Source organism: Diadema antillarum, unplaced genomic scaffold (assembly GCF_040938485.1).
Source record: "Diadema antillarum isolate AM-2024a unplaced genomic scaffold, OU_Dant_1.0 seq00000150_RagTag, whole genome shotgun sequence".
Lineage (NCBI taxonomy): Eukaryota > Metazoa > Echinodermata > Echinoidea > Diadematoida > Diadematidae > Diadema > Diadema antillarum.
Window position 1 is genome coordinate 127,242 of NW_027271223.1, and position 25,332 is coordinate 152,573.

Here is a 25,332-nt window from a genome sequence, read left to right on the forward strand (position 1 = left end):
GTACCTAATTTCATAAAAATTGATCAAAAACTGTGGGAGGAGTTCGCGACGCAAGATTTGTACCCATTTTTGCCCATAATATGCCGTTACCATGGCAACATACTTTTGGGTACTGTCAAAAAATATGTCTTGCACATCTACAACCCAAGGCACACATCTGTGCCAAGTTTTATGGGAATCGGTTGAAAACTGAGGAAGTAGTTCGCGACGCAAGATTTGCAACGGACCGACCGCCCGACCGACCGCCCGACCGACCGCCCGACCGACGGCCCGCCCGACCGTCCGCTGATTCCTATATACCCCCTTCAAACTTCGTTTGGCGGGGGTATAATCATGGCTGAAGTGTCAATGCTGGTCAGGCTGGCATTATTCTCACCTCATCGGAGACCTTGCTGAGGTGTGCCTCAAGGTCTGCCTTCTCCACATGGAGGAAGCGGTTCTCCGACCCTTCCTCCGCAGCCGTGTAGGTCAGCAGGTCGATGGCCGTCAGCTTGGTCTGCTTGCGGGAAGGCACAAAGACCACCACCGGCTTGGTGGGGGAGTGCTTCAGGATGGCGTTGTACGTCGGCTTCACCATGGCGATGAGGCGCGATCCCGTGTGAGTGATGTTGAAACCCTGCAGATGAAAGGATCGTGCAGAGTGCGCAGAGAGATGGTGAAAGGGGGCAAATATTAAGATACAGTCCATGTAACAGGAGTGAATTGTATTACACAATTGATATACTACACTATTCTAATCAAGCACACACTTATTACAAACACATACTTGCTTCTAATCTAACGAATCAGACAACATGGAATAGAATGTGACCAATATTAGTTTCAAATTCAAACAAATATTGATAAAGAAACTTACCAGAAATATATAATATGAATGAAAATGAGCAAAGGAAACAGGATTCTACCCAATTCAAATGGAATTCCATTTTCTTTGCACAAATTCATTCCATGTTTTGTTACAGCTTGTCAACTGGTCTAAATATCTTGGTTTAAAGACAGCATTTTGCTAATGAAATAAGTAATTTAAACTCCTGCAGTCATTGGGTTGTGGATTACAACTGGGTAGGTGATGATGATGTCGTGATGCTAGAGGATGGACCCAGAATAGAGAGAGAATTCTGGCACCGAAGGTTTCATCACTTTGATCTTCCTCCTGGGTTGCATTCATCTCACAAACATGGCAGGAGAGTTTGGAGATGCCAAGAAAGGAGGATTTTACACGCTTCAAGATTTATCAACTTTTACAACATTCTCAAATTTACAGATATAACATGAAATATCACATTTGTACAGGCTAGAAAAAGTGAGTATTTCATCTAAAGTTGACTGCGTACCAAAAGAGTACCAGGTTATCATCTACTCAGCTTGCCAGACCATGTAAAAGACAGTCTGTTGGAGCCCTACGGGGCATCAAATTGTAGCAGACCAACAACCTCGACATGTCCAACTTTGACAAGTCTGACTACTATTGTAGCATACTCTTTTATATAAGTATTGAAATATCCCTCTTATTGCCATCATAGGTTAATTACAAACCCGCTGGCACGGGGATTCATGGGTGGCCCGAATGAATCAATCTCCATTTGATCCCAGTGGAGTACAGTGGACTCCCGTTATAACAAAGTCCTTGGGACCTGCATTTTTCTTTCGTTATATTGAAGTTTCGTTACAACCGAACAAATAAACAATAGAATTACATAGAGTGGACAATGTTGCGACCAGAATTTTAACTTCATTGTAATTAGAATTTTGTTCTAACCGTGTTCGTTATAGGCCTAAAGGGAGTGCACTGTACATTCAAAATCCACAAATAGCACCCAGCAGCGAATATGTGCATCGACGTGTACAGTAGAGCTCACTTGAGATTCTTTGGCTGTGTGTGTACTTACATGTATACAAAGATCAGTGATAAAGCTGTACTCAATTCGTTATGGAGATTCTCAAATATATATGAACTGGGCCAGCTTTTGCACTCGATGGTAACCCCATGCTACCAGGTCTTCGAGTATTGTGTCTCAAGTGCCTTACATCAGCAACAGGTCACAGTTTGTTTATTCAGTTGATACACCACATCACAAGCTGCAAACGACTTACAATGACCTCTTGCAAAAATTTAAGATGCACTTGACGGAATGTACCAACTCTGCCTGCACTAATGGAAAAGTGCAAATCTTTTTTTTTGCAATTCATGCAACATGAAACTAGTGTGAAAATAAAAGCACACGCCCTTTTGCTCGCATTTCGCTTTTCTGTTATTCGTAGCGTACTTCATGTTCACTAGTCCCGCAGCATACATGTAAGTGAATTTGCTGTCATAAAGCAGATAAGTTACTTTTTACTGTAACATTTGGAGCCACAAGCTCTAATTGATGTGGCAGCAGTGAGCTATTTTGACTTACTTGCTTAAATTGCCATGACCATGACCATCTGAGAAATCAAAAACATGAGAAATTCCTCTTACCCTGTCAAGTGCAAAAAATTTATCAAAATCACGCAAAAATTCTGCTTTTGCAGTACCTGAATGTGGAGTTCCAGAGGCACTGGCCGGACATTGGGGTGAAAGTTGAAGGTGTTGGTGGGGCTGGCACCCAGCCACTGGGCAATGTCCTTGGCATTGGCCAGGGAGGAGCTAAGGGCTACCAGGCGGATGTTGCGCTCAATTTGTGAGGAGATGTAACGCATCCTGGAACAGATGACCTCCAGCACTGGCTACTCAGGATGAACAAGTGTGGGGAAAGAGGAAATAATCAAATAAAATATTGGTCAATATTTATCAACATTTCAATATTTTGGCATTTTTTAATAATATTTTTTCTTCATTTCTTCGGCCACCAGGCCAAGTTTGTTCACACAGAAAATCTTCAATATAACCATAACCTTTTGAAACATACAATGTGCAAAATTGTACACCGACTTAAACTCATAGCTATGGACACCATTGCAGTAATCATTCCGTCTACCAGCACAAGTGTAGCTTTCAAAGAGTAGCATATATGATGATTTAAAAAGGCATTTTCATAACTCATTTGAATACTACTAATTTCATATTTGCTATGGGATGCTCAATCTAGTCCCAAGTTGGTAGGAGCCATGCGTAGTAATCAAGTTACTCATCATACATCATCATCACCATCATTATCAATATCATAACCTGTGACCCACAAAACTTACCCTCACCCATCTTTCCCCATCCCCCTCCCTCAACCATTCTCCCGATGCCTCCCACTCACCCCATTGTCCCCGCCGATGAGGTGAAGCTCGTCGATGATGAAGAGGTTGACGTTCTGGACATTCTTGCGCTGCTTCCAGCGCCGTGAGAGCACATCCCACCGGTCTGGAGTGCTGATGATGACGTTGCCCTTGGCCAGGAGCTTTAGGTCGGTGCTCGTCTCGCCAGTCAGCAGCACCACTTTCCTGCCCAGCTGCATCTGGAACTTCATGTGCCACTCGTTGTAGATCTACACCAGGACATTATACAGTAAGATTAGAGATAACAATCACTTTCTTTGTCCATGCTGTTACAATTCATTCCTGGCACACTTTACACATCACACATATAGTAAGTTTAATTTTTCTTGAATCAACACTTCCTGATAATTTTGTGAGTGATTGAATTTACAATCGTGGAGTACAGTGATGAATGGAGAATCTACGCGCGCAATTCACATTCATGTCAAGATCATAGTTTATATTTTCATATGTTGTTAAATTAATTTGCAATCAGCACTCCACCCATGAAATTCAAGAAAATGAAAACTCAATGAAATGTATAATGCATATAGAATTTTTGTGTTCTCATTGTGCTGCAAATAGTCACAATACTTATCATACATTACATGAAACTCAATATGTGAAAATTATTTGTAAGTTGGGGAGGTTTTCTTTTCTCTTGTCAAGGCATGATGGAGCATCTTGGCAGCTATGTTCTTGTTGCACAGACTAATAAACTAACCTGCACATCTCACCAGGTTGGGGAAGTGTTTCATTCTCCCAATATAGTTTAATATCTCTACTTTGTAATCCATCACTTATCACACAAGAGGGAGTCTACCATGGGAAGTACAGTAATGTCACATGTTGTCATGATGCTAGAGGATGGACCCAGAATAGAGAGAGAATTCTGGCACCGAAGGTTTCATCACTTTGATCTTCCTCCTGGGTTGCATTCATCTCACAAACATGGCAGGAGAGTTTGGAGACGCCAAGAAAGGAGGATATATCATACGTTGCTTATCGAAGCCTTGCATATATCATTACTGTCAATGCCTTCATCATCCTTATTATGCATTATAATTTACATTTCTATCACTCAATTGAATATTTCTGAAAAAGCCACCATTTGCAGCAAGACTACCATTCTTGCAACTATTTTTGCTGCTATTGTCAACATTGTCACATTCCTCAAGTACTAGCAGGGAATATACATACAAAACGATCTGGTTTTGGTAAGTAACTAGCATAGATGTTGACTTGGTTGCATTTGTTCACATCATGACATGTATACACTTTACATGTATACACAACCTTCTTTTAATGAAAGTGGTACAGAGTAACAACTAACAGTTCTTTCTCCATTGAACTTGCTAGCTGACACTTTCACTTCTCGTTGGCTGGCATGATCAAAATCATAATAGATGAACAGGGGAGTGAGTTCTACATGGTAATATCACTAACCCAAGATCCCTCCCCCCCCCCCCCTTGAACTACCTCTCCCCTTGCACTACCTCTCCCCTTTCTAACCATCATCCTAATCACTACATTGTCCTCATTATCCATCATCACCACCAACAACATCATCATCATCATCATCATCATCATCATCATCAACATCATCATCATCATCATCATCACCATCATCATCATCTTCATCATCATCATCATCATCATCATCATCATCATCAATTATCATCATCAGTTATCTTCACTACTACAATCCCATCAACATCATTGTCACAACAATGATCACTGTCATCATCATCATCATCATCATCCTCATCATCATCATCTCATCAACACTATCACTGCATTGACTAGGTGAAACAAGTAAAATGCTATACAAATGTAGAAAACACAGTTCAGTCTGCACTTCCAGCATTGTGCTAAACCAGGGACTGTTTCAACACACCTAAGAAGAATGCATCAGTGAGGAAGAAATTTCACACACTGATAATCTCAGCCTCTCAAAACTGAAAGGTAAATAGAAGACAACCACCCACCTGTTCTGCGAGAGCCTCCAGGGGTGTGACATAGACACACCTACTCTCTGGACTCTGCTGCAGCATCCTCATAATGGCCAGCTCGGAGATGATTGTCTTCCCGCTGCCAGTGGGGGCGCCGACAAAGATGTTGTCATCGCCGTTGTAGACGGCATTGAACACTGTAATCGGGATTGGAATCAAGACAAAGAAGGGGAAAAGAGTCTTATCACATTTTAGGGCTGCAGCCAGTTACAACTACCATCGACATTACTTTTTAATAGAGAGAGAATCTGTAGAAAACTTTCTATATTTTCTAAGGAGCATTTCTGGTACGTTCTCATTTTGAACAGATGCTAGGAACAAAACAATACATACAACACAATTATCATTCCAGCTTCATCATCATTCATGTCACCATTATCATCAGAGCCATTTCTACATAGTATACATTATCTTTAGCAAGATCCCAATGCACTTAAGAAAAGTGACAAGCAGATGAGTAAAAATAATTAAAGAGAAAAGAAAATAGTGCAGAGTCAGTTTCAATGGAGCCCTTCACTTGACTTGAAGGGGAAAAATCTTCAGAGAAGTGTTGCATATGTCGTTCATTTTTGTCTCATATATCATCCAATTTGCTAATATCAAATGGACTTGCACATGAGCCGTAATAATAAATGCACATCATATTCGTACTGTCCCCTCTACTCAACATACACATATACACACAAATCAAGCAAACACAAAAACAATCGCATATGTATATATTTGTCAAAAACCGTCATGTTGCCATACCCTGGGTCTGGATGGGATTGAATACAGAGAACTTGCTGCTGTAGAGAGACTCAAAGGCAGGGTTCCTCAGGGCCGACACCGGCAGAGCCTGGAGGTCCAGGAGCTCTGTGGGTGGAAGGTTCTTCTCCGGCAGGATGAGGTGACGGAAGGAGACAGGGAGCTGGGTCTCTGAGGCTGAGGTGGAGCATGCAAAGATTTATGATTTCATTTTGATAGATTTAGACAAATCAATGATCTGGAAAATTCCTCAACATCTGAACAATAATGGCGGTACAATCACCCATTTGTGCATCATGGTTGAATGCTCGCCATCCAGTCAGACTTGAAGAAGTGACTCAGACCGTTCACAAAACTGTCCTCTCCATGATTTTCACATGTCCAGTTGAACAAATTAACTTACATGTTATCAATTTCATTTAGAGTTCACATCTTTTTTCTGATACAGTCAACAGTTAATGTAGTCAAATTCTCATTGCACCATGGAAAAAAAAAAAACACACAAAAAAAAATAGAAAGTGTCACTTAATAAGCAGAATACCACCAAGGACATTGATTTAGACCATTTCATATGCTTGAATTTCATAAATTAATCTATGGACAGTGAGCATGAACGAAAGACGAATGCCCAAAATCTATGATCACAAGAGAAAGTGTTTTGCTTGATTTTGCAGATTTGCTCTCACGAAAACACACAAATGAAAACACACAAGAAAGACAGAAAAATATCACCTGAGTTTAAAGGGGAAGGCTAGTAACTGATCAGTGGGAATCAGTGGAAATGCTGGGAGATGATTGTTCCAATCCTTATGGGATTCATTCTAGAGTTCATTGTATATCTATTGTTGTGTAAAAATGATTTGCTTCAGAACGGTCTCATATTCAAGTAATGTGCAGATTAATGCTCCGTCACTGACCAGGGACGCTAATCTGGAAGCATTAAACTGCACATTACTTGAATATGAGACCATTCTGAAGCAAATCATTTTCACACAACAATAGATATACAATGAACTCTTGAATGAATCCCATAAGAATTGGAACAATCATCTCCCAGCATTTCCACTGATTCCCACTGATCAGTTACTAGCCTTCCCCTTTAAGGCCTACTTCGTAACAGCTACCTTTAGATGTGAAACTTGAGATAATCTGAATGACGGCTTGCTGTCTGAATGAGAAACCCAGTTTGCTGATGACAAAGTCACCCTGGATTGGTCACTATCCTAGTGGTAGCATCTTCACATAGTATGCTTGGACGTATCATGGCTAATCTGAGCATCTACACACTAAAGCATCTTGGCTCACAGGTTTACACATATATAATTTGTCATATCATCAGAGCAGATATTGGTAGTCCAAAATTATGTCATGATGCTAGAGGATGGGCCCAGAATAGAGAGAGAATTCTGGCACCGAAGGTTTCATCACTTTGATCTTCCTCCTGGGTTGCATTCATCTCACAAACATGGCAGGAGAGTTTGGAGATGCCAAGAAAGGAGGATAATTATTTAATTTAGATGCCTCTACTTCAATTTTTTCTCACACATAACATAGCAATCAGCTCACATATGACAAATGTCACCGGATATGGCAGTTTCCAATTACTATTGTGTGTACAATGTATTGGTTATTAACAAGGAGTGTTAGATGAATTTTTTCTTTCACAAATTTTTTTCACATAAATTTGTTTATGATACTACAAAGAATATTTAGACACACAAAAAATAGCCTATCTGGAGCTTTATTTAGGGATTTAGAGCTTAAAATCTGATGCACAAAGAAGTATACAAATAAGCATAACCTGCATAACTAAGAGAAAACGACCATCTTTTGAATAAAATTAATGATTCATTCTCAGAGATTAGGTACAGGCCAAGGTAATCGGGGGGGGGGGGGGGGGGGGGGCAAATAAAATTCAAATAAAATTCAGGAAAATTTGATCTAAAGAGAACAAAATGGTTATCAAAGCAGTCCTTCAAAAGAAGGAACTACAGAGCTGAAAATTAAAGAAACTGTAGAAATTATAGAAACTGTTCTCTAAACTTAGCACATGTATAGAGGTATTGAGAATGAAAGGGGTATCGAAAGGGTCCTGCCAAATGAAAATGTCTACAGATGAAAGGCTCTATAGGGAACTGGGAATAAAAGGCTTAAAGAAACTGCTCTGTGTACTAAGCAGGAGTAAAGAGCTACTGAGAGTGAAAGGGGTAACAAAAGGGTCCTGCAAAATGAAAGGGTCTACTGAGCTGAAAATGAAAGGGTTATAGAAACTGTTCCGCTAAGCTGATGTACAAAGGTCTCGAGAATGAAAGGGGTAACAAAAGGGTCCTGCCAAATTAATCCATTGAGGACGGACTGATTTTGCTACAACACGCATTTCCCATAGACCCCTGCCCGAGTATACTTGGCACTCGTCCTCAGCGGGTTAAAAGGGTCTGTAAGGGAACTGGGAATAAAGGGGTTATAGAAACTGATTTGTTAACTATTAAAGATCTCCTTCATATTTAACATTACTCAATCACTTGCCTCATCTACCACATTATTTTCACACGGAAGATTTCCTCCTCATGAGTAAACACTTACCTATCCACCTGTCAGATACCACCCGGATGAAGTACTGGGGAGGGAGGGGCTCAAACACGGGCACAGAGAACTTGACGATGTGCTCATCCTGAGCAAATTTGCTGCAAATCACGAAAGTGAAAAACAGGAAAAAATGGAAATACAATTACAATGATCTTCAAGTTGACTCTGCATGGTATCACCATCAGCATCAAGTGAAGTGTACATCATCATAGCAATTTACTTTCAATTTCATTTCTATGCCATAGTTTCCTCCCTCTAATTAGTACTAATATCTTCATCACTCTTTAAATCTATATCTCATATTTTGTAGAATACCAGCTCATATTCCACATTTTGAGTCATTGTTACTAACATAGAGATGAATTTTTCTTATCATTAGTTCCATATTGACAAATCAATCAGAATTCCCTTTTATAACATTTCAGTTGACTTTAAGTTGGAAGTGAACAAACACATGAAAAAAATATACAATTTAAGACAATACCTTTTCAGCAAGAAGTACTCATGATGTAGAATGATCTCGCTGTCGACATCTTCCACAAGAATCCAGAAAGCCTGAAGCAATGAAGAGAAGTAAAAAAAAAAAAATGACCCTTTACAATAACTGCACTAGTATCAATGATTGCTTAAAGGGGCATTCCGGACGATTTTCATAATTTCACATCATGTAGTACATAAATCGACAGCTCCATGTATAGATTTATGGAATTTATTGTGGTCCTTGAGCAGAGAAACCAATAAATTGAAAATCTTAAACCAATTACACTGAACAGTGCTGATGACATCAGAGCCTCATATATTTCAGAAATGTAGCAGTGTAATTCCATTACAATACCGCTTGCTCTACAAGTTCACCTGTGAAAAATCTATGCATTCCTTCTTCTTTTGTTTTGCTTCCTTGAGCCCCAACTCCTGCATTCTTATGGTGAGGCTGCTATGTCATCATCCGTGTTCATTGCAATTTGTTATAGATTTTGAAAACATTCTTATTCCTCATCCCAATCCCTAAAAATTCTGAAACTCTGTACTCAGTTTAACTAATTTATAGTTGTTCAAATGTAAAAGTCTGAAAAATCATCCGGAGGTCCCCTTTAAGACTACCTAAATTCACGCATCAATAAGGCGCACGTGGTAAACTAGGGACGGCGAGCGACGCGGTGCGACGCTTCTGCAAATTTCTTTCAATTTCCGACGTCAAAGGACACCCAGCGACGGTTAGCGACGGCATACAACCAGTAGTTTAGACTGCGTGTCGGCGGGCGCCGCCGAGCGTCGCAAAGCGTCGGCTAACTCCCAAGTATACTTGTAAAAGACGAGCCCTCACAAATGGACCGTTGCATGTACGAAAAGGAGCTTACCTGGTGGCCGTCTCGCTGCGTCCGCAAAATAAGCTCCTTCCCTCTACCCTCCCGATGCGTCCCGATGCGTCTCGAGGCGTCCCTCGTTGAATGGCGACTTTTGTTTCGTAATGAATAGAAAGCTTATACTACTAGTGCTAAGCGGAGAAGCCATCGGTAATCCAGGATTTAGGGCCACGCACTATTTTGACATGAAAATTACACTTACTGATACATGTGCAAATGTATTTTAGGTTACAGAAATGAATTGTGACATGATTCAACTCCTCAGCAATGCAACTGCGAACCAAATTCGGCAATTAGTATTAAGGAAGAAATGCCATAAATATACTATTGCTTGATGCTTAAAAAAAATCGCGAGTTTACCGTTTAATTCGCGCTACTCGCGCGCTCGCTACTCATCAATGATCCGAATCCCCGATACGCGTGCGTGTACGTAGTGCAGCGTCCGAGTATATACTTGGGCACACAATCTGCGCCCTGGGCTTGAGATGAAATTTTATGAAGCATAGCTGTGACTTGTGAGAGCTAAAACATCAAATGCAAGTCCCCGCACCGTACGTAAATTTTCATTTAAACGCAAGGAAGTTCATTGCTAAAAGGAAGCGTGATTCCGTAGGCAAATATCGAACGCAACCTTCACTAATCAAATGGAATAGAAAGTGCTACATATTACTAGCAGACAAAGCGAAGCCATCGGCAATAGGAGGGTTTGGGGCCAAGCACTGTTTTGACCTGAAAATTACACTTAACTGATTTTCTAGGTTACAGAAATGAATTCTGACATGATTCAGCTCCTCAGCAGTGCAGTTTCGAACCAAATTCGGCATTAAGTATGAAGGTAGAATTGCTGCCCGATGCTTACAAAAATCGCGAATTTACCATTTCGCGCTACTCGTTCGCTACAACTCCCGATATCGATCCGAAAATCCCCGATACGCATAAAGTATTATGTGTTATAGCGTGTGGTATAGTGCACATAATCTAAGCACCGAGCTTGGGAAATTTCAGTAGTTGCGAGAGGTAAAGCATCAACAAATGCAAGTTCCCGCCCGAGAGCGAGCCGTACGCAAATTTGCATTTTATTGCAAGCAAGTTCATTGCTATTTATAAGCGGACGCACGATTTCGTAGGGAAAATATCGAAGGCAACCTTGACTAATCCAATGCCAATTTGCGTTTGTTTCTAATTCAACGCAAAGTTTCAGGCAAAACTGTATTACTTTATTTGCAGTTGCAAGTCAAATCTCTCACAGGGCCAGCGAGCCCTGTCAGTCCTAACAACTTTTTAGGCACGACGGACATCCACTCGTTGGTATCTATTCCAGAATGCGTTCGGAATACTTAGTACCTTTTATCTCAGTGGCATGCACTCGAGAATGCGCGCATTCTATACCCATTCCGGCCGTCGCCTGGGAATGCTCAGCTTAACAGGGCCTAGAAATACATAGTAAGCCGGGCATTCCGGAATGAAACTGAGAATGCATCAACAATGAGGGTGACTTTGTCTAATCTCTCTATTGTCTGTTAAAACCTAACGGTAACACTACCAACAGGATTAATTTGCCAGGGTTCACAGCCTTTGTCTTCTAGAATGCATTCGATCAGCCCCACGCTTTCACCAATGAGGTGCATTTTGTATACGTACAACATGCCGCTACTAGCTCACCATTTTGCTTCCTTCGCGAGCTCTCAACGATCGAACATGTGGCTCTGGCTGGCCTGGTACATATTGCGAAGGTACCAAGGTAGTCTTTATCCAGGCATGCTAGATTTCGAATTTTCTATCAAAGGACATTTAATTCAGTTTTCGCCTAGAAGGGATAAATCAATCCTTTTGCATGGCTACATGACCATTTGTGATATCAGGGAGGTGAGGTCTGTTCGCTATATGCTTTTTTTTAGGCGAAAAGAAAGACAAAACAGTATCATATGACGTTTACAGGAACTCAAAAGGGGCTTTTACTCAAGACTAGTGCTAGAGGCATGTCCCTGGCTCACTCCCACTCCCAGGCCAGACTGTCTAATTGATATCTACACGTGGTTTACAACACGGGTGGGGTGTGAAGGAATGCATACGCGCATTCCTTTGCTGGCAGGCAACACTAACTTATTGATTGATCCACTCTGCTTTCATGGAAATTTCCACAAGCTTGGCCTGGCTGGGGCATAGGTATCATTCCCATTTATTCTGCCAGCACATGTTCCTTGTTTTGTTTTAGTTTTAGTTTAGTTTTGTTTTTGTTTTTGTATTGTACCGAACTTCTTCTTTGTCGGGTGGGCTGGGGAGAGGAAAGATCAAAGTGAGCTGAGAGGGAATGAGACAGGGAGAGGGGAATCAAAAGGAGGAATCGTCCGCTAAGCATGTTGTCTCCTATACTTTTGCACAGTTCCATTATTATTGTCATCAAACGCCGATCATGCGAAATTAACCGGATTTTGATCAAATAGAATTGAACTGATATGAATAATAATATGAAAATCAGTGCTGTTGCTACAATACAAACGCATTCTACGTCACTACGAATGATTACAAGTTACTGATCTTATACTGCAGGACCTATAATGTATTACAAAGCGTTTTTAAAGCGACAGGGCTGTGTATGAAATTACAGACCAGCGTGGCTAAGAGCTACCCTCACAACCATGAAGCACACGGGCAAATTACAGATAGGAAAATTATTCGACATGTATTCTAGCATGTTCCGGAGCTGCATGTTATTGCTATTTACTTTCGAACGTAAAAGCAAACATGTGACATTTATTTTATCATCGTACGGAGTTGAATATTATCGTTATTCATTTCTGAACGTTAAAGCAAACATTCGACATTTGTTTTAGCATCTTCCGGAGCCGAATGTTATTGCTATTTACTTTCGAACATAAAAGCAAACATCAAACATCTTAATATCATCGTACGGAGTTGAATATTATCGTTATTAATTTCCGAAAGTTAAAGGAAACATTCCACATTTATTTTAGCATCTTCCGGGGCCGAATGTTATTGCTATTTACTTTCGAACATAAAAGCAAACATCCGGCATTTATTTTACCATCGTAAGGAGTTGAATATCATTATTATTCATTTCCCAACGTCAAAGCAAACGTGCGATATTTATTTTAGCATCTTACACAGCCGAATGATATCCTTATTCATTTCCCAATGCAAAATCAAATACTCGACATTAATTTTAGCACCGTACGGAGCTGAATCTTACCGTTCTTCTTTTCCTAAAGTATAAGAAAACATCTGACATTTATTTTAGTATCATACAAAGTCGAATATTACCGTTATTCATTTCCGAACGTTAAAGGAAACATTCGACATTTATTTTAGCATCTGCCGGGGCCGAATGTTATTGCTATTTACTTTCGAACATAACAGCAAACATCCGGCATCTACTTTAGCCGAATGTTATCTTCATTCATTTCCGAACGCAAAATCAAATATCTGACATAAATTTTAGCACCTTACGAAGCTAAATCTTACTGTATTCATTTCCAAAAGTATAAGCAAACACCCGACATTAATTTTAGTATCATACAAAGCCGGATATTATACCGTTATTCATTTCTCGAAAATAAAAACAAATATCCGACATTTATTTTAGCATACGGAGTCGATTGTTAGCGCTGTTCATTTCCAAAAGTATAAAGGCAAACATCCGACTTTTCTTGGTGGCCCGATCGGTCCACCAAAATCTTCATAAAAATATATGAAATTTTGGTGCCCGACGTGCGTTTTTTGATGGCCCCGGGCCACCGCTAGTGTCGAGACCTGACGGTATACCTGGTAGGTACCTCTTAGCAACGGGGTTGGCGTCTCAATCTGGCAAGAAAAAATACGAATGTATCGAACTGCGGTACGAAACGCAACTTTAGGCGACGAGTATTATGTCGTAAAAAACAAACTAACCAACATACAGAAAAATCGAACAAAAACAAAATCTCTGTGTTAGAAATCCGTTTCCAGAGACACTTTTACTCATCTTTTTTTTTTTTTTATTTCACACTGAAACTGAAATACAACGTGTATAATATGGCGCGACTTTTCTTTCTCACAACGCAACAGGGCGGCGTGTCGTTCTTTTGAAGGTCAAAGACAATCGTAGAGGTGCACGAGGCCGCTATCATTCTTCGTGAATGAATGGTTTCAGTAATGCGTCTGCATTCTCGGACGCATTCCGGACGCCTTGAATAGAGGATTTTATAATCCCCATTCTCGGAATACGACGGAATGCCTCTATTCAGAAGGCTGAGGGGAGTAACAATAGGGCATTCTCAGTGCAGGCAGAATGCGTGGACCGGGAATGAAGTAGAGAATGCCTGCATGCCGGACGCATTCTGGATTACCAGCGACTGGATGTCCGTCGCCACAGCATATAGGCCTACAATTCATCACATTTTATTTTGCTTTCTGCAGAATGTGCGTCATCATGCGTCCCGAGGCGTCCCTCTCTGAATGGCGACTGCTGTTTTTTAATGAATAGAAAACGCTAAACTGTACTGGCAAACAAAGAAGAGAAGATTAATCATTATCTTATAATGTCTTAATGAAGTGTAAAGTTACTCTAAATACTACGGATTTGGAAGTAAAACGTGATTCGTTTTCTTCTCTTAAATGCGTTCTTTGAGACCTTCAGCAAATTGTGATAGTCCCTTACGTGCTACTAGGTAGGTTATAGCTCGTTATTCCGAAGGTTCGTTATTCCCGAATTTCATTTTCGGACTAACGAATCTCCGGAATAACGCCACAAAATGTTCGGATTAACGAACCTCTATAAGGTATAGGGAATTTGCGTGTTTCGGATCAACGAACCTTCGGAATAACGAACCTTCAGAATAGCGAACCTTCTGAATTTTGAATTGATTTGATTTGATTTATTTCATTCTCATTTTCATTTTCATTTTTTTCTTTCATTCCACAAAACATAACACAAGGTAAATCTCAAATTCAATCATAAGCATATACACATTGCAAAATATAACGATCAATGGTAATCAACAAACTTACAAAGATATGCACACATACTGGAATTACAAAGTTATGTTTGAAGGATTAAATAAATGAGAACTGGGGGGTCCACTAAAAAGCATTGCTTGTAGATTGTGGACCACTCTAAAAAATCTTCAAAAATACTTATTATAATTACAAGTATATACATGTACATAATACATAATACAGAAAAAAAAGACAAAATGAAACAAAGAACAGAGACACAACAACATGACATGACTAAACTGAGGGGGATACGATTGAAAGGAATATGGCAAAAAAAAAACAAATTTAAGAGAAGAAGGAAAAGAAAGAGATAAAGAGAGTGCCTATACACGCTGGACAGAGACACGGAAAAGGGGATTGTGGAAGTATTTCGGACAGCTGGTGACTGCACGCAGCTGTGGAAAAGTTAAGGATATAAACTGCCGAATTTCTTTACTTTATAATGCCATTCTTTACTTTATAATGAATAACGAACTGCACCCACTAAGAACAGTTGTATTTAGTGGCAAGTATAGATACGAGGCCGATTGTAGTCATCATCATGAAGCATACTAACGTAGTATTTAATCTTCCAGCGCGCGTTGGTGCGTTGTTTGTAATTCTTGGTAAAACCACATTGTTTTCAAAGAGAGAACATTATCTTGCTGATATAGATCTGCTCTACATAGCTGTCACATTCATGACAGCAGTTTTAAATTCTGTATAAACCTATGTCATTAAACTTTTCGTCTAAATTTCGTCTTTATATACCCACTGATTAAATACGAAAAGATTTTAAAAAGTGGTGTTCATCAAAGAAGGGGGTCTGGACATTCACATGTTGGCATCAGTGACTGTTCATTCATCACGATTTATTTTTCTCTGTCCATTCACGAATCAACAGTATCATCATTCATCTAGTATTAAGACAAAAAGGTAATGTATATAGATAGGGAACATAACTGCATCACCAATAAAATGTTATTATCGATGTGTATCACAACATACCTTGGTACCTGCTCACACTCGTGTTCATTCATTTGTTTTTGTTTTCATAAAATTCATTCTTTCCTATCTTGGTGGTACCTTATAAGCAGCCGTTGAGTTTGCAATTCCCTCGTCGATTGAACGTCGACGGACTCTTCGATGATTTTCAGCGTCGATTATAACTTACCTGAACACCCACAGACACGCACGACAGCTTTCAAAGTCCCTTGACGGTATAAACTTGGAGAGGTGCTCACATGGACTGTTATCTCGGTGTCGTATAACATGCCGAAACACACAAATTCCCTATGCCTAGAGGTTCGTTAATCCGAAAATGAAAAAGGGTCTGTTAATCCGAACATTTTGTGGCGTTATTCCAAAGGTTCGTTATTTCGAAGGTTCGTTAATTCGAAAATTAAATAGGGTTCGCTATTCCAAAGGCTCCTTTATCCGAAAATGAAGTAGGGTTCGTTATTCGGAAGGATCGTTAATCCGAAATTAAATACGGTTCGTTATTCCGGAGGTTCGTTCATCCGAAATGAAAGAGGGTCCAGAACGAACCTTTGGAATAACGAGCCTTATTTTATTTTCGGATTAACGAACCTTCGGAATAACGAGCCTTTTTTCATTTTTGGAATAACGAACCTTCGGACTATTTAAAGATCCTTCGGAATGACGAACCTTCGGAATAATGAACTGTAACCCTGCCTTACGGGGGACGGGGAATGCTTTCATCTTCTCAAGAGACCTCTTTGTGTGAGAGAATGCAAAACTTTCTAAGGATGTTTTCAATTATTGTTTACTAGAAAACATAGACATGTGTTGTTTTCAGGCTTTTTCATTTTTCAATTTATTGGATTTTAAACATCATTTTCCGAAGTACGTGAATCCATTTTCTTTTCCTCTGTCATGACTGAAATCAGAAAGTCTGCGATAACAATAATTATCGCTAAATGCCACGCTGTGTTTGGACGTGCCAGTGTGCGAAACACATGGTTTTACTTTCAAGTTCAAAGGAAGGCTCTATGTGCTTCTGGCTTCTTTGAGGTTTGTATACTGCAAGTTCGGATCCATGGATCGAATGCGCCGTAGTAGCTGTGCTTAATAACGGTAAACAGTTTACGTTCGATACGAAGAAATATTTTTGAATCCAGTGATTAGCAAATCCCTTTTTATATTTCAGTGAAGATTTGAAATGCCTGATTTAATACGCTATACAGACAACTGTTCGATATTTCTGTTATGGACCAAAAAGAAAGGCTATAGAACCATGGTGTGTAGCGTAGAATCATGAGATCACGAGCTAGTTCTTCCATCGATTTAACTTCCAGGCTATTTACACGTTGTTTACAACCAGAATTCAAGTGCGCGCATTCTTTCGTGTGGCCAGCACCTGGGGTCTGGTGCATGCTTCTTTGGAAATTTCCCACAACGGGGGCCGGGGGGGGGGGGGGGGGTGGTGTCGACCGCATACAATCCGTTCGTGTTTTTCCCCTTATTTTTTCCCCTTTGCTGGTAATGAACATTTAGTTTTAACTTAACGAAGGTGAGGTGTATGTATTTTTTCCATCATTCATGGGAAGAGAAGAAGAGTGAAAGAGGGAGAAATGAAATCAGACGGAGGACACGTAGCTCAACAAGCTGTCTTTTACACCAGCATCAGTAATTATCATTACCATCACTCAGATCATTTGGCCCTTTTCGTATCAAAATTAAGGAACACGACCACCATCATCACTCGAGATAACACATAAGCAAACTAATCACAAAGTAACAACAACCTCTCAGACAACAACACAAACACTATACAAAATATCACACAGCACACCGAAGAGGCTGGGAGCGAACTTCCTTCGAAATACTACACTACAGCAAATTGGAGAAATCGCCGTTACGAAAATGCATGTGCAGTAACCAGAGAGACACCTGAAAGAATTTTTACATACCGGTACTTCGAAACAAAGGGAACGAATAAAGTGACATTAAACGAAAGAAATCGTACCAAACGAGGTATGAGAAACAGCGGAAATAAAACAATGAGTAAAGGCCCTCGCCGAAGTTTGCAGCACCGAACACCACGCGAAAATTATACAAAGTCAACACGTGGCAACTCGCTATGACGAGATCTTTGAGACAGACATATTTTGTTCTTTGTAATCTTTATCAGTAGGCAATAAACAATACAAAACAGAAAATGAATTCGTTGGGACCGGAGAAATTAGTTTGTTATATCGGGTATTATTTTGTTACATCAGGATCTCCAATGCCTACATCGAGTTTCCACGGTACACTGGAATCAAAGTTCGAACGCTTGTTCACATGCACAAAATACATGCAAGAACAATTATCGCAGGAGCAAATGTGTCATCATCCAGTTCATTCTCAAAATTGTTGTTTTTGTTTTTTCAGTCACAAATTATCTTAAATTGTTGTGAAAATTGTCCCGAAACGGGAGAGTGCCATAGAACTTCTTTAGAGTTCTGTGGAGAGTGCCCGTCACCTTCTTCTGAGGGAATTGCTAGTAAGCCCGACCAGACGCAGTGCAATATTCTTTGCAGCGACAGGGCTGGGTAGTTAGTGAATGAGTTGCCTCCTAATCCGTCTTTTGTTCGCACGAGGCGTGGCGTGGACATTCTGTTTTGAAATCGACAAGCCTTAATTGTCTTTGATCAAAGTTACTCTGTACAATGTACTTGAAAGTCTGTGGTGTAGGGGTCATTGAGACACCTTCCTTGCAAGACACAGTGCGATGCGTGAAAAAAAAAAAGAAGCTTAGTGCTTGTTCATTAATTTTCTATGCCACCACGCCAATGTGCTGAATACGCATTGTATCACGATGTGCACCATCTTGTTGATGAACCCTATGAATTTGTTTAATCAAATCGTTGCTGACCGTAAAAGAGAGGAGATTATAAGTCACGAACTGCCAGCCGCATGACAGAAATGTACCAAGCAAGCAAACAAGCAAGCACCAGTGAATGCCGTTTACAAACGCAAAAACTTGAACTGTTGATAGCAAAATCGACTGAAATCGTGTTTAGACTAAGTAAGAAGCTAAAGGGCCTACTCGTACATTAATATTGCAGAGATCAGTTGCATGATTTCTAACAGAAAGAAAACTCGCCTTTTAAAATGCAAGGTAAATCTCGCTCCACATCACAATAAGGCAGCGAGTAAGTTCAGATTGTCTTTATTCACTTACTGTTGTCAAATCACTACCCTGATTCAATTTTGGCTAGTCCGCAAAAAAAAAAATGACTAAACAAACATTACGACATATTAGTATGCCTTAGTAATAGTATCGTCCAGCTTGTGTACCAGCAGCACGATTATAAAGATTCTCGAGTACTACGTGTTTATGTACTGAGCTACTGTACGCGATGTATACATGTTTGCGGATTTACAGATCAGCAGTTGCGATCTTAACAAATTTAATTTGTGAGGGAGACAAAGTGAAGAAACTCGCATCTGAACCTTCACCCTCTGAATAATATCTTTCTTTCAATGCAAACTTTTTTTTTGGTATATTCAGTTATTGTTTACTATAAAACATAGTCATGTGTTATTTTTCAGGCTTTTTAATGTTATTTATTGGATTCTAAACATCTTAACTATTCGAGTTTCTTTTCCCCTGACTGATATCTGAAAGTCTGCCATAACGATGTTCGCTAAACAGTTTACGTTTCATACGAAGAAATCATGTCTTTTAAACGAGGAAAAAACAAACAAAAACAAGACAAAAAAACAAAAACGAACGAATGTTGACAGCCAAATAACTTCACAGTTCGTAGGTGAAGTTCCTTCAAACTTTCCAAAGTAATACGTAGTTGTGAGCGTGAAATTGCCAGGATTTTGCTGTCTAACCGGTTAGTGGCTGCATCACATACTCGTAGTGAATTTGTGAATATTTGTGAATATTTCTGTGAGTAATCAATCCCTTCCTATACAATTTTTTAGTTCAGTAAACATTTGAAATACTCAAGTAAGTACACGATAATAAACTGTTCGATATTTCTACTAATGGTCAAAAGAAAGGCTATAATTAGAATCATGTTCTTTGCGATGACAACTCATGAGATATAGTTCTTCGATCGATATTTCCAGGCTATTTACACGCGGTTTATTCCCCAGTGCGCGCATTCTTTCGTCTGGCACCTTGGGTCTGGCACCTGGTTTTGTGGAAATTTTCCACAAGAGGGGAGAGGGGTGGGGTGTCAAGTTTCTCGTAATGCCAGAGAGTGCATACACAATCTCTTTGCTTCAGTTACTGTTGTGTTTTTTTCCCTTTGCTGGTAATGAACGTCTAGATTTAACTTTACGAAGGTTGCTAGCACGTGGTTCTTTTTGTTGTGAGGTGTATGTATTTTTTTTCATCATTCATGGGCCGGAAGGGAAAGAAGTATGTTCAGCAAGCTGTCTTTTACACTCGCATTAGTAATAACTTATCATCACCATCACTCAGATCACTCAGCCTTTTTCTATAAACATTCAGAAACATGACCAACATCATCATCAATCAAAGATTACTGTAGTATTCCTCCCGTCTATATTTCTTTTCTGAATTATCCTCCACTGCTCGCTTTAATGATTAACAAAAGATCGTAACTGTTCGTTACTTTGAAAGTTTGCAATTTCCGAAGTCTCGTTATTCGAAAAAAAAAATAAAAGCAACAACAAAATTGTGTTGCTGTTTTGAAGATTCGTCAATTCAAAAACGAAGGAAGGTTTGGTTTTCTAAATGCTGCTAATCCGAAAACAAAACAAATTTTTGACCACGTTATTCGTTTTCAGATTAACGAACCGTATTTCCCATTTTCAGATTAACGAACCTTCGGAATGTCACAAAATGTTCGGATTAACAAACCCTAGTACACTTTCAGATTACTATAGTAACAAACATGGAATTTGCGTTTTTCGGATACTGAAGAACGAACCATCGGAATATAAGTACACCTAGTATCATCATACCTGACTCTTTTTGGAATAATAACCACCACGCAAAGAAATTAACAATGTCAAACTGAGAAACTGATTTCATGCCTCAAAATTTTCCCTGATGCCGTCTATATATTTCTTTTCTGAATTACCCTTCCCCCTCCACTGCTCGACTGAAAAACAAACAAACAAAACAAAACATAAAGTTACAGTTCGTTACTTAAAGTTCGTTACGAAGGCTAAGATTCGGAGGAACGAACCAATGGAATAAGTACATGACTCTATCCAGAATACAAACATCACGCAAAAAAAATTAACGATATCAAACTGAGAATTTCACTTTCTTGTATTTCTTGCCTCAAGAATTTCACTCCCTTCTATATTCATTTTCTGAATTACCCCCCCCCCCCCCCATCCCCTAATCGACAGAAAAAAAAAAACAAAAACATAAGTTACAGTCATTCCGAAGGCTCGTAAATCCCAAATTGACGAAGGGGGAAAAACAAGTTTCGTTTTTTGAAGAATCGTCGACTCGAAAACGAAACGGGGGTCGATATTCTCAACGTTGTTAAACTCAAAAGATAAATGAATAAATAAACAAATAGGTAGATAGATAGATATAGATAAATAAATAAATAAATACATTTTCGTGCCGGATTAAGAGTTTTCAGACTAAGGCACCTTCGGAATAATCCCACACACTGTTAGTTAGTTAAAAGTTGATGCCTATTCAGGTGGTCACAACTTACGTTTGAAATGAGAAAGTGCATGGGAGCATTTGCAGACATTTAAAACATCCGACATTAACGTTTTAGCACTATAAAGAGCCGAAAGTTACCGTTATTCATTTTCGATTGTAAGAGCAATCATGCAACATTTACTAGTATTTTAGCACCTTACGGAGACGAATGTTACCGTTAATCATTTTCAAATGTAAAAGCAAACTACCGACATTCATTTTAGCATCTTAGGGAGCTGAATGTTATCCTTATTCATTTCCGAACGTGAAAGCAAACATCCGCTATCTATTTTAGCATCTTACTGAGCCGATTGATACCGTTAATCATTTCCAAATGTAAAAGCTACAATCTCTTATTATTTTAGCATCGTACGGAGCAGAATATTACTGGTATTCATTTCCAAATTTAAAAGCAAACACCCGACATTTATTTCATTATCATACGGAGCCGAATGCTGCTGTCCACTTCCGAAAGTGAAATGAATCATCTGACAATATTATTTTAGCATCGTACGGAGCCGAATAGTAGGGCCTACTGTTGTTAATTTTCAACGTCAATGCAGATATCAGACATTTACTTTCCCATCAAACGCAGCTGAATGTTACTGTTATTCATTTCGAAATGTAAAAGCAAATATCCAACATTTATTTTAGCATCGTATGGAGCAGAATGTTACTTCTATTCACTTCCGAACGTAAAATCAATCATCTGACATTTATATCAGCATCTTCCGGAGCCGAATGTCATTAATATTTACTTTCGAAAGTAAAAGCAAACATCCGACATTCATTTGATCATAGTACGGAATTGAATATTATTGTTATTCATTTCCGAACGTCAAAGGGATCATTCGACATTTATTTTAGCATCTTCCGGAGCTGAATGTTATTGATATTTACTTTCGAACATTAAAGCAAACATCCGGCATTTATTTCACCATCACACGGAGATGAATATTATTGGTATTCATTTCCAAACGTCAAAGGGATCATTCAACATTTACTTTAGCATCTTACAGAGCTAAATGTTATCGCTAATTTACTTTCGAACGTTAAAGTAAACATCCGGCATTTATAGCATCTTCCGGAGCTGAATGTTATTGCTATTTACTTTCAAACATAAAAGCAAACATCAGACAGTTATTTTATCATCGTATACGGAGTTGAATATGATTGTTATTCATTTCCGAACGTCAAAGCAAACATCAAACATCAATTTTAATGAATCAATGTTACTGTTATTCATTTCGAAATTTAAAAAGCAGACATCCGACAATATTCTAGCATCGTATGGAGCAGAATATTACTGCTATTCGCTTCCGAACGTAAAAGCAATCATGTGATAGTTATTTTAGCATCTTCTGGAGCCGAATGTTGCTATTTACTTTCGAAAGTAAAAGCAAACATGCGGCGTTTATTTTATCATCGTACGGAGTTGAATATTATTGTTAATCATTTCCGAAAGTCAAAGCAAACATTCGACATTTATTTCAGCATCTTCCGGAGCCAAATGTTATCCTTATGCATTTCCGATCGCAAAATCAAATATCTGACATCAATTTTAGCACCGTATGGAGCTGAATCTTACCGTTATTCATTTCCAAAAATATAAACAAACATCCGACGTTTTAGTATCATACGAATATTACCATTATTCATTTCCAAAATTAAAATGAAACATCTGACATTAATTTTAGCATCTTGCGGAGCCAATTGTTGCCGCTGTTCATTTCCAAAAGTAACGACAAACATCTGACTTTTTCCTACGGGAGAAATAGGACGACTTCGTAATACACTGTATTTAGTTCTTGAGTCACTTGACAGATAAAAAAAGATCTAACCTCATGCATTCAAAATTTTACATGTATGGAGCTGCCTAATTAAGGCATACATTCGCGTATGAGTGTAGACCTACATGTGTTTTCATAAACCCTCTTCGATCGCTACTTTCAAAGTGTTCCCCGTTCAGTGAGATCACACCCCATAATTACGTTTTCTTTTCACCATCTTATAGCCAAACGAAACGCAAATCAACTCATAACCAATGTTGAGACAAAGGAAAGCGTCGGGACACGTCGTTCATCGTCGGGCTATCACAAGCATCATTTGTAATCAGGAGAGGTGCGTCTGGACACGTCGCTCGCTATTCAATTTAAGCACTGGCCGTGACCATTCAGAAATCTCGCTATATCTCAAGCGCCATGTCCCGAAACGTCGGCACTATCAAAACGAACGCTTGCGTGAGCGGAGGTCACGCAACATAGAAATAATCAACAGCTTCTTTTGAGGGTGTCGGCAAGTGTCAGCAAGCGTCGGCAAGCGTCGCGGTATCATCAAAATGATGGCGCGTAGTGCTTTGACCGACGCTTAGCGACGGAGTAAAAACATACTGCGACGCACTTCATTGTTCTCGCAATATGTCCCCGTCGCTGAGTGTCGCTCTCCGTCGCTCGCAGTCCCTACTTTACCAGGTGCGCCTAAGCTGACATACATGAACTTTAAATCTGACAAAAATGCTCCGCAAATATCAATCTTTATCGCTTTGAATCATGCACTTCGTATGCAGATAAATACGACAACTAAAGAAGTATGTATGTACACTGTATGTGTCCTAGTAGGGCATATTCATTTAATCATGTGGGCTTACACTGGTAGCTTTCTGTGCAGGTCATAATGTCCAGAGTGAGGCATGATGTACAATAAAGTAAATTGGTAGGCATTTGCACAGTAAAGCAGTGCATTGATTTTAGGCATGGAAATGTCTAGTCAAATTTTATCTTTTGTGTGAACTGTATGAAAACATACAAGTAAGCAATTTACGTGACGTGAATTTATGAACCCACAAATACATTTTGAGATGCTCAGCGTGAAACTAATTCGTGCGAAAATAAAGACGTTTAAAGTAGTACACAATAGCAACAAACTAGCTGGCGATGCAGCTTTCTCCTTTACTGCTCCAAGGCTGTGGAATAAGCTCCATCTTGTTCTGAAATCATCGCCAACACTGGATCACTTCAAACAAAATTTGAAGACCTCCTTATTTTGATATCCCTATATATGCACTGGACTTGTACTGTCACTACCTGGTAATTTGTATTTATTTTATCTCCTGTGGCGACCTGGGATGACATCTCATAGCACTTTGTATCCAGTGGAAAAGGTGCTCTAAAAGTATCAATAATTATTACTATTTTATCATTATTGTTATTACTATAATCATTATCATCATTATCATCATTATTATCATTATCATTATTGTTATTATTATCATCATCTTCATCATTACTGTCATTATTACTATCATAGTAAGTGTCTACTTCAAGGTCAAACTGGGGCGACTGACCTCTGAGTTTCCATGGATTTTTTCGTCCCACTGGAAGTCTGGTGTGATGGTGAGCTCCACACGGAGCGTGCTCCTTGTGATGGGCTGGATGTGGGTGGCCAGCTCCAGTCGTGGAAAGTGATGAATGTATCTATGCAAATTATACACAGTATGGACATTTTCAAACAAGGTAGGATGTTTCAGCAAAGAATCCATTTTGGTCTTGAATGACAAATCTTTGTTAGATGGTTTGTTTGTTTTTAGATCATCGAAAACCCTTTTTGTGCCTGGGACTTTGGACAGTGTGTACAAAGCTAAGGGTTATTTTTTTTGTGCCAGTTGGCCCTCAAAGCACACAAAAGGCTAATATGTGCCTTGTTGCTTCACTTTTGATTGAACTTTACAGGGGCGGATTCAGGAATTCTGTAAAGGGGGGGG

At 39.4% G+C, this 25,332-nt stretch overlaps 1 protein-coding gene and 3 non-coding genes across 4 annotated transcripts in view; all 4 read right to left on the bottom strand.

The window, feature by feature from the left end:
- The window catches only part of LOC139727762 (U5 small nuclear ribonucleoprotein 200 kDa helicase-like), a 65,878-nt gene that overhangs the window by 19,362 nt on the left and 21,184 nt on the right, over positions 1-25,332 (bottom strand). Inside the window, exons 24-31 of the mRNA XM_071638740.1 lie at positions 24,916-25,045; positions 9,058-9,128; positions 8,571-8,671; positions 5,991-6,164; positions 5,217-5,377; positions 3,231-3,458; positions 2,518-2,709; positions 377-616 (exon numbers count right to left, since the gene is read on the bottom strand). Of these exons, the coding sequence (XP_071494841.1) occupies positions 377-616; positions 2,518-2,709; positions 3,231-3,458; positions 5,217-5,377; positions 5,991-6,164; positions 8,571-8,671; positions 9,058-9,128; positions 24,916-25,045 (1,297 nt within the window). The remainder of the gene's footprint in view (positions 1-376; positions 617-2,517; positions 2,710-3,230; positions 3,459-5,216; positions 5,378-5,990; positions 6,165-8,570; positions 8,672-9,057; positions 9,129-24,915; positions 25,046-25,332) is intronic.
- LOC139727781 (small nucleolar RNA SNORA57) lies at positions 1,074-1,212 on the bottom strand. The gene has a single exon (XR_011710764.1). It is a non-coding gene; the product is annotated as a small nucleolar RNA SNORA57 (small nucleolar RNA).
- Positions 4,076-4,214, bottom strand: LOC139727782 (small nucleolar RNA SNORA57). Its single transcript, XR_011710765.1, has one exon. It is a non-coding gene; the product is annotated as a small nucleolar RNA SNORA57 (small nucleolar RNA).
- LOC139727783 (small nucleolar RNA SNORA57) lies at positions 7,349-7,487 on the bottom strand. Its single transcript, XR_011710766.1, has one exon. It is a non-coding gene; the product is annotated as a small nucleolar RNA SNORA57 (small nucleolar RNA).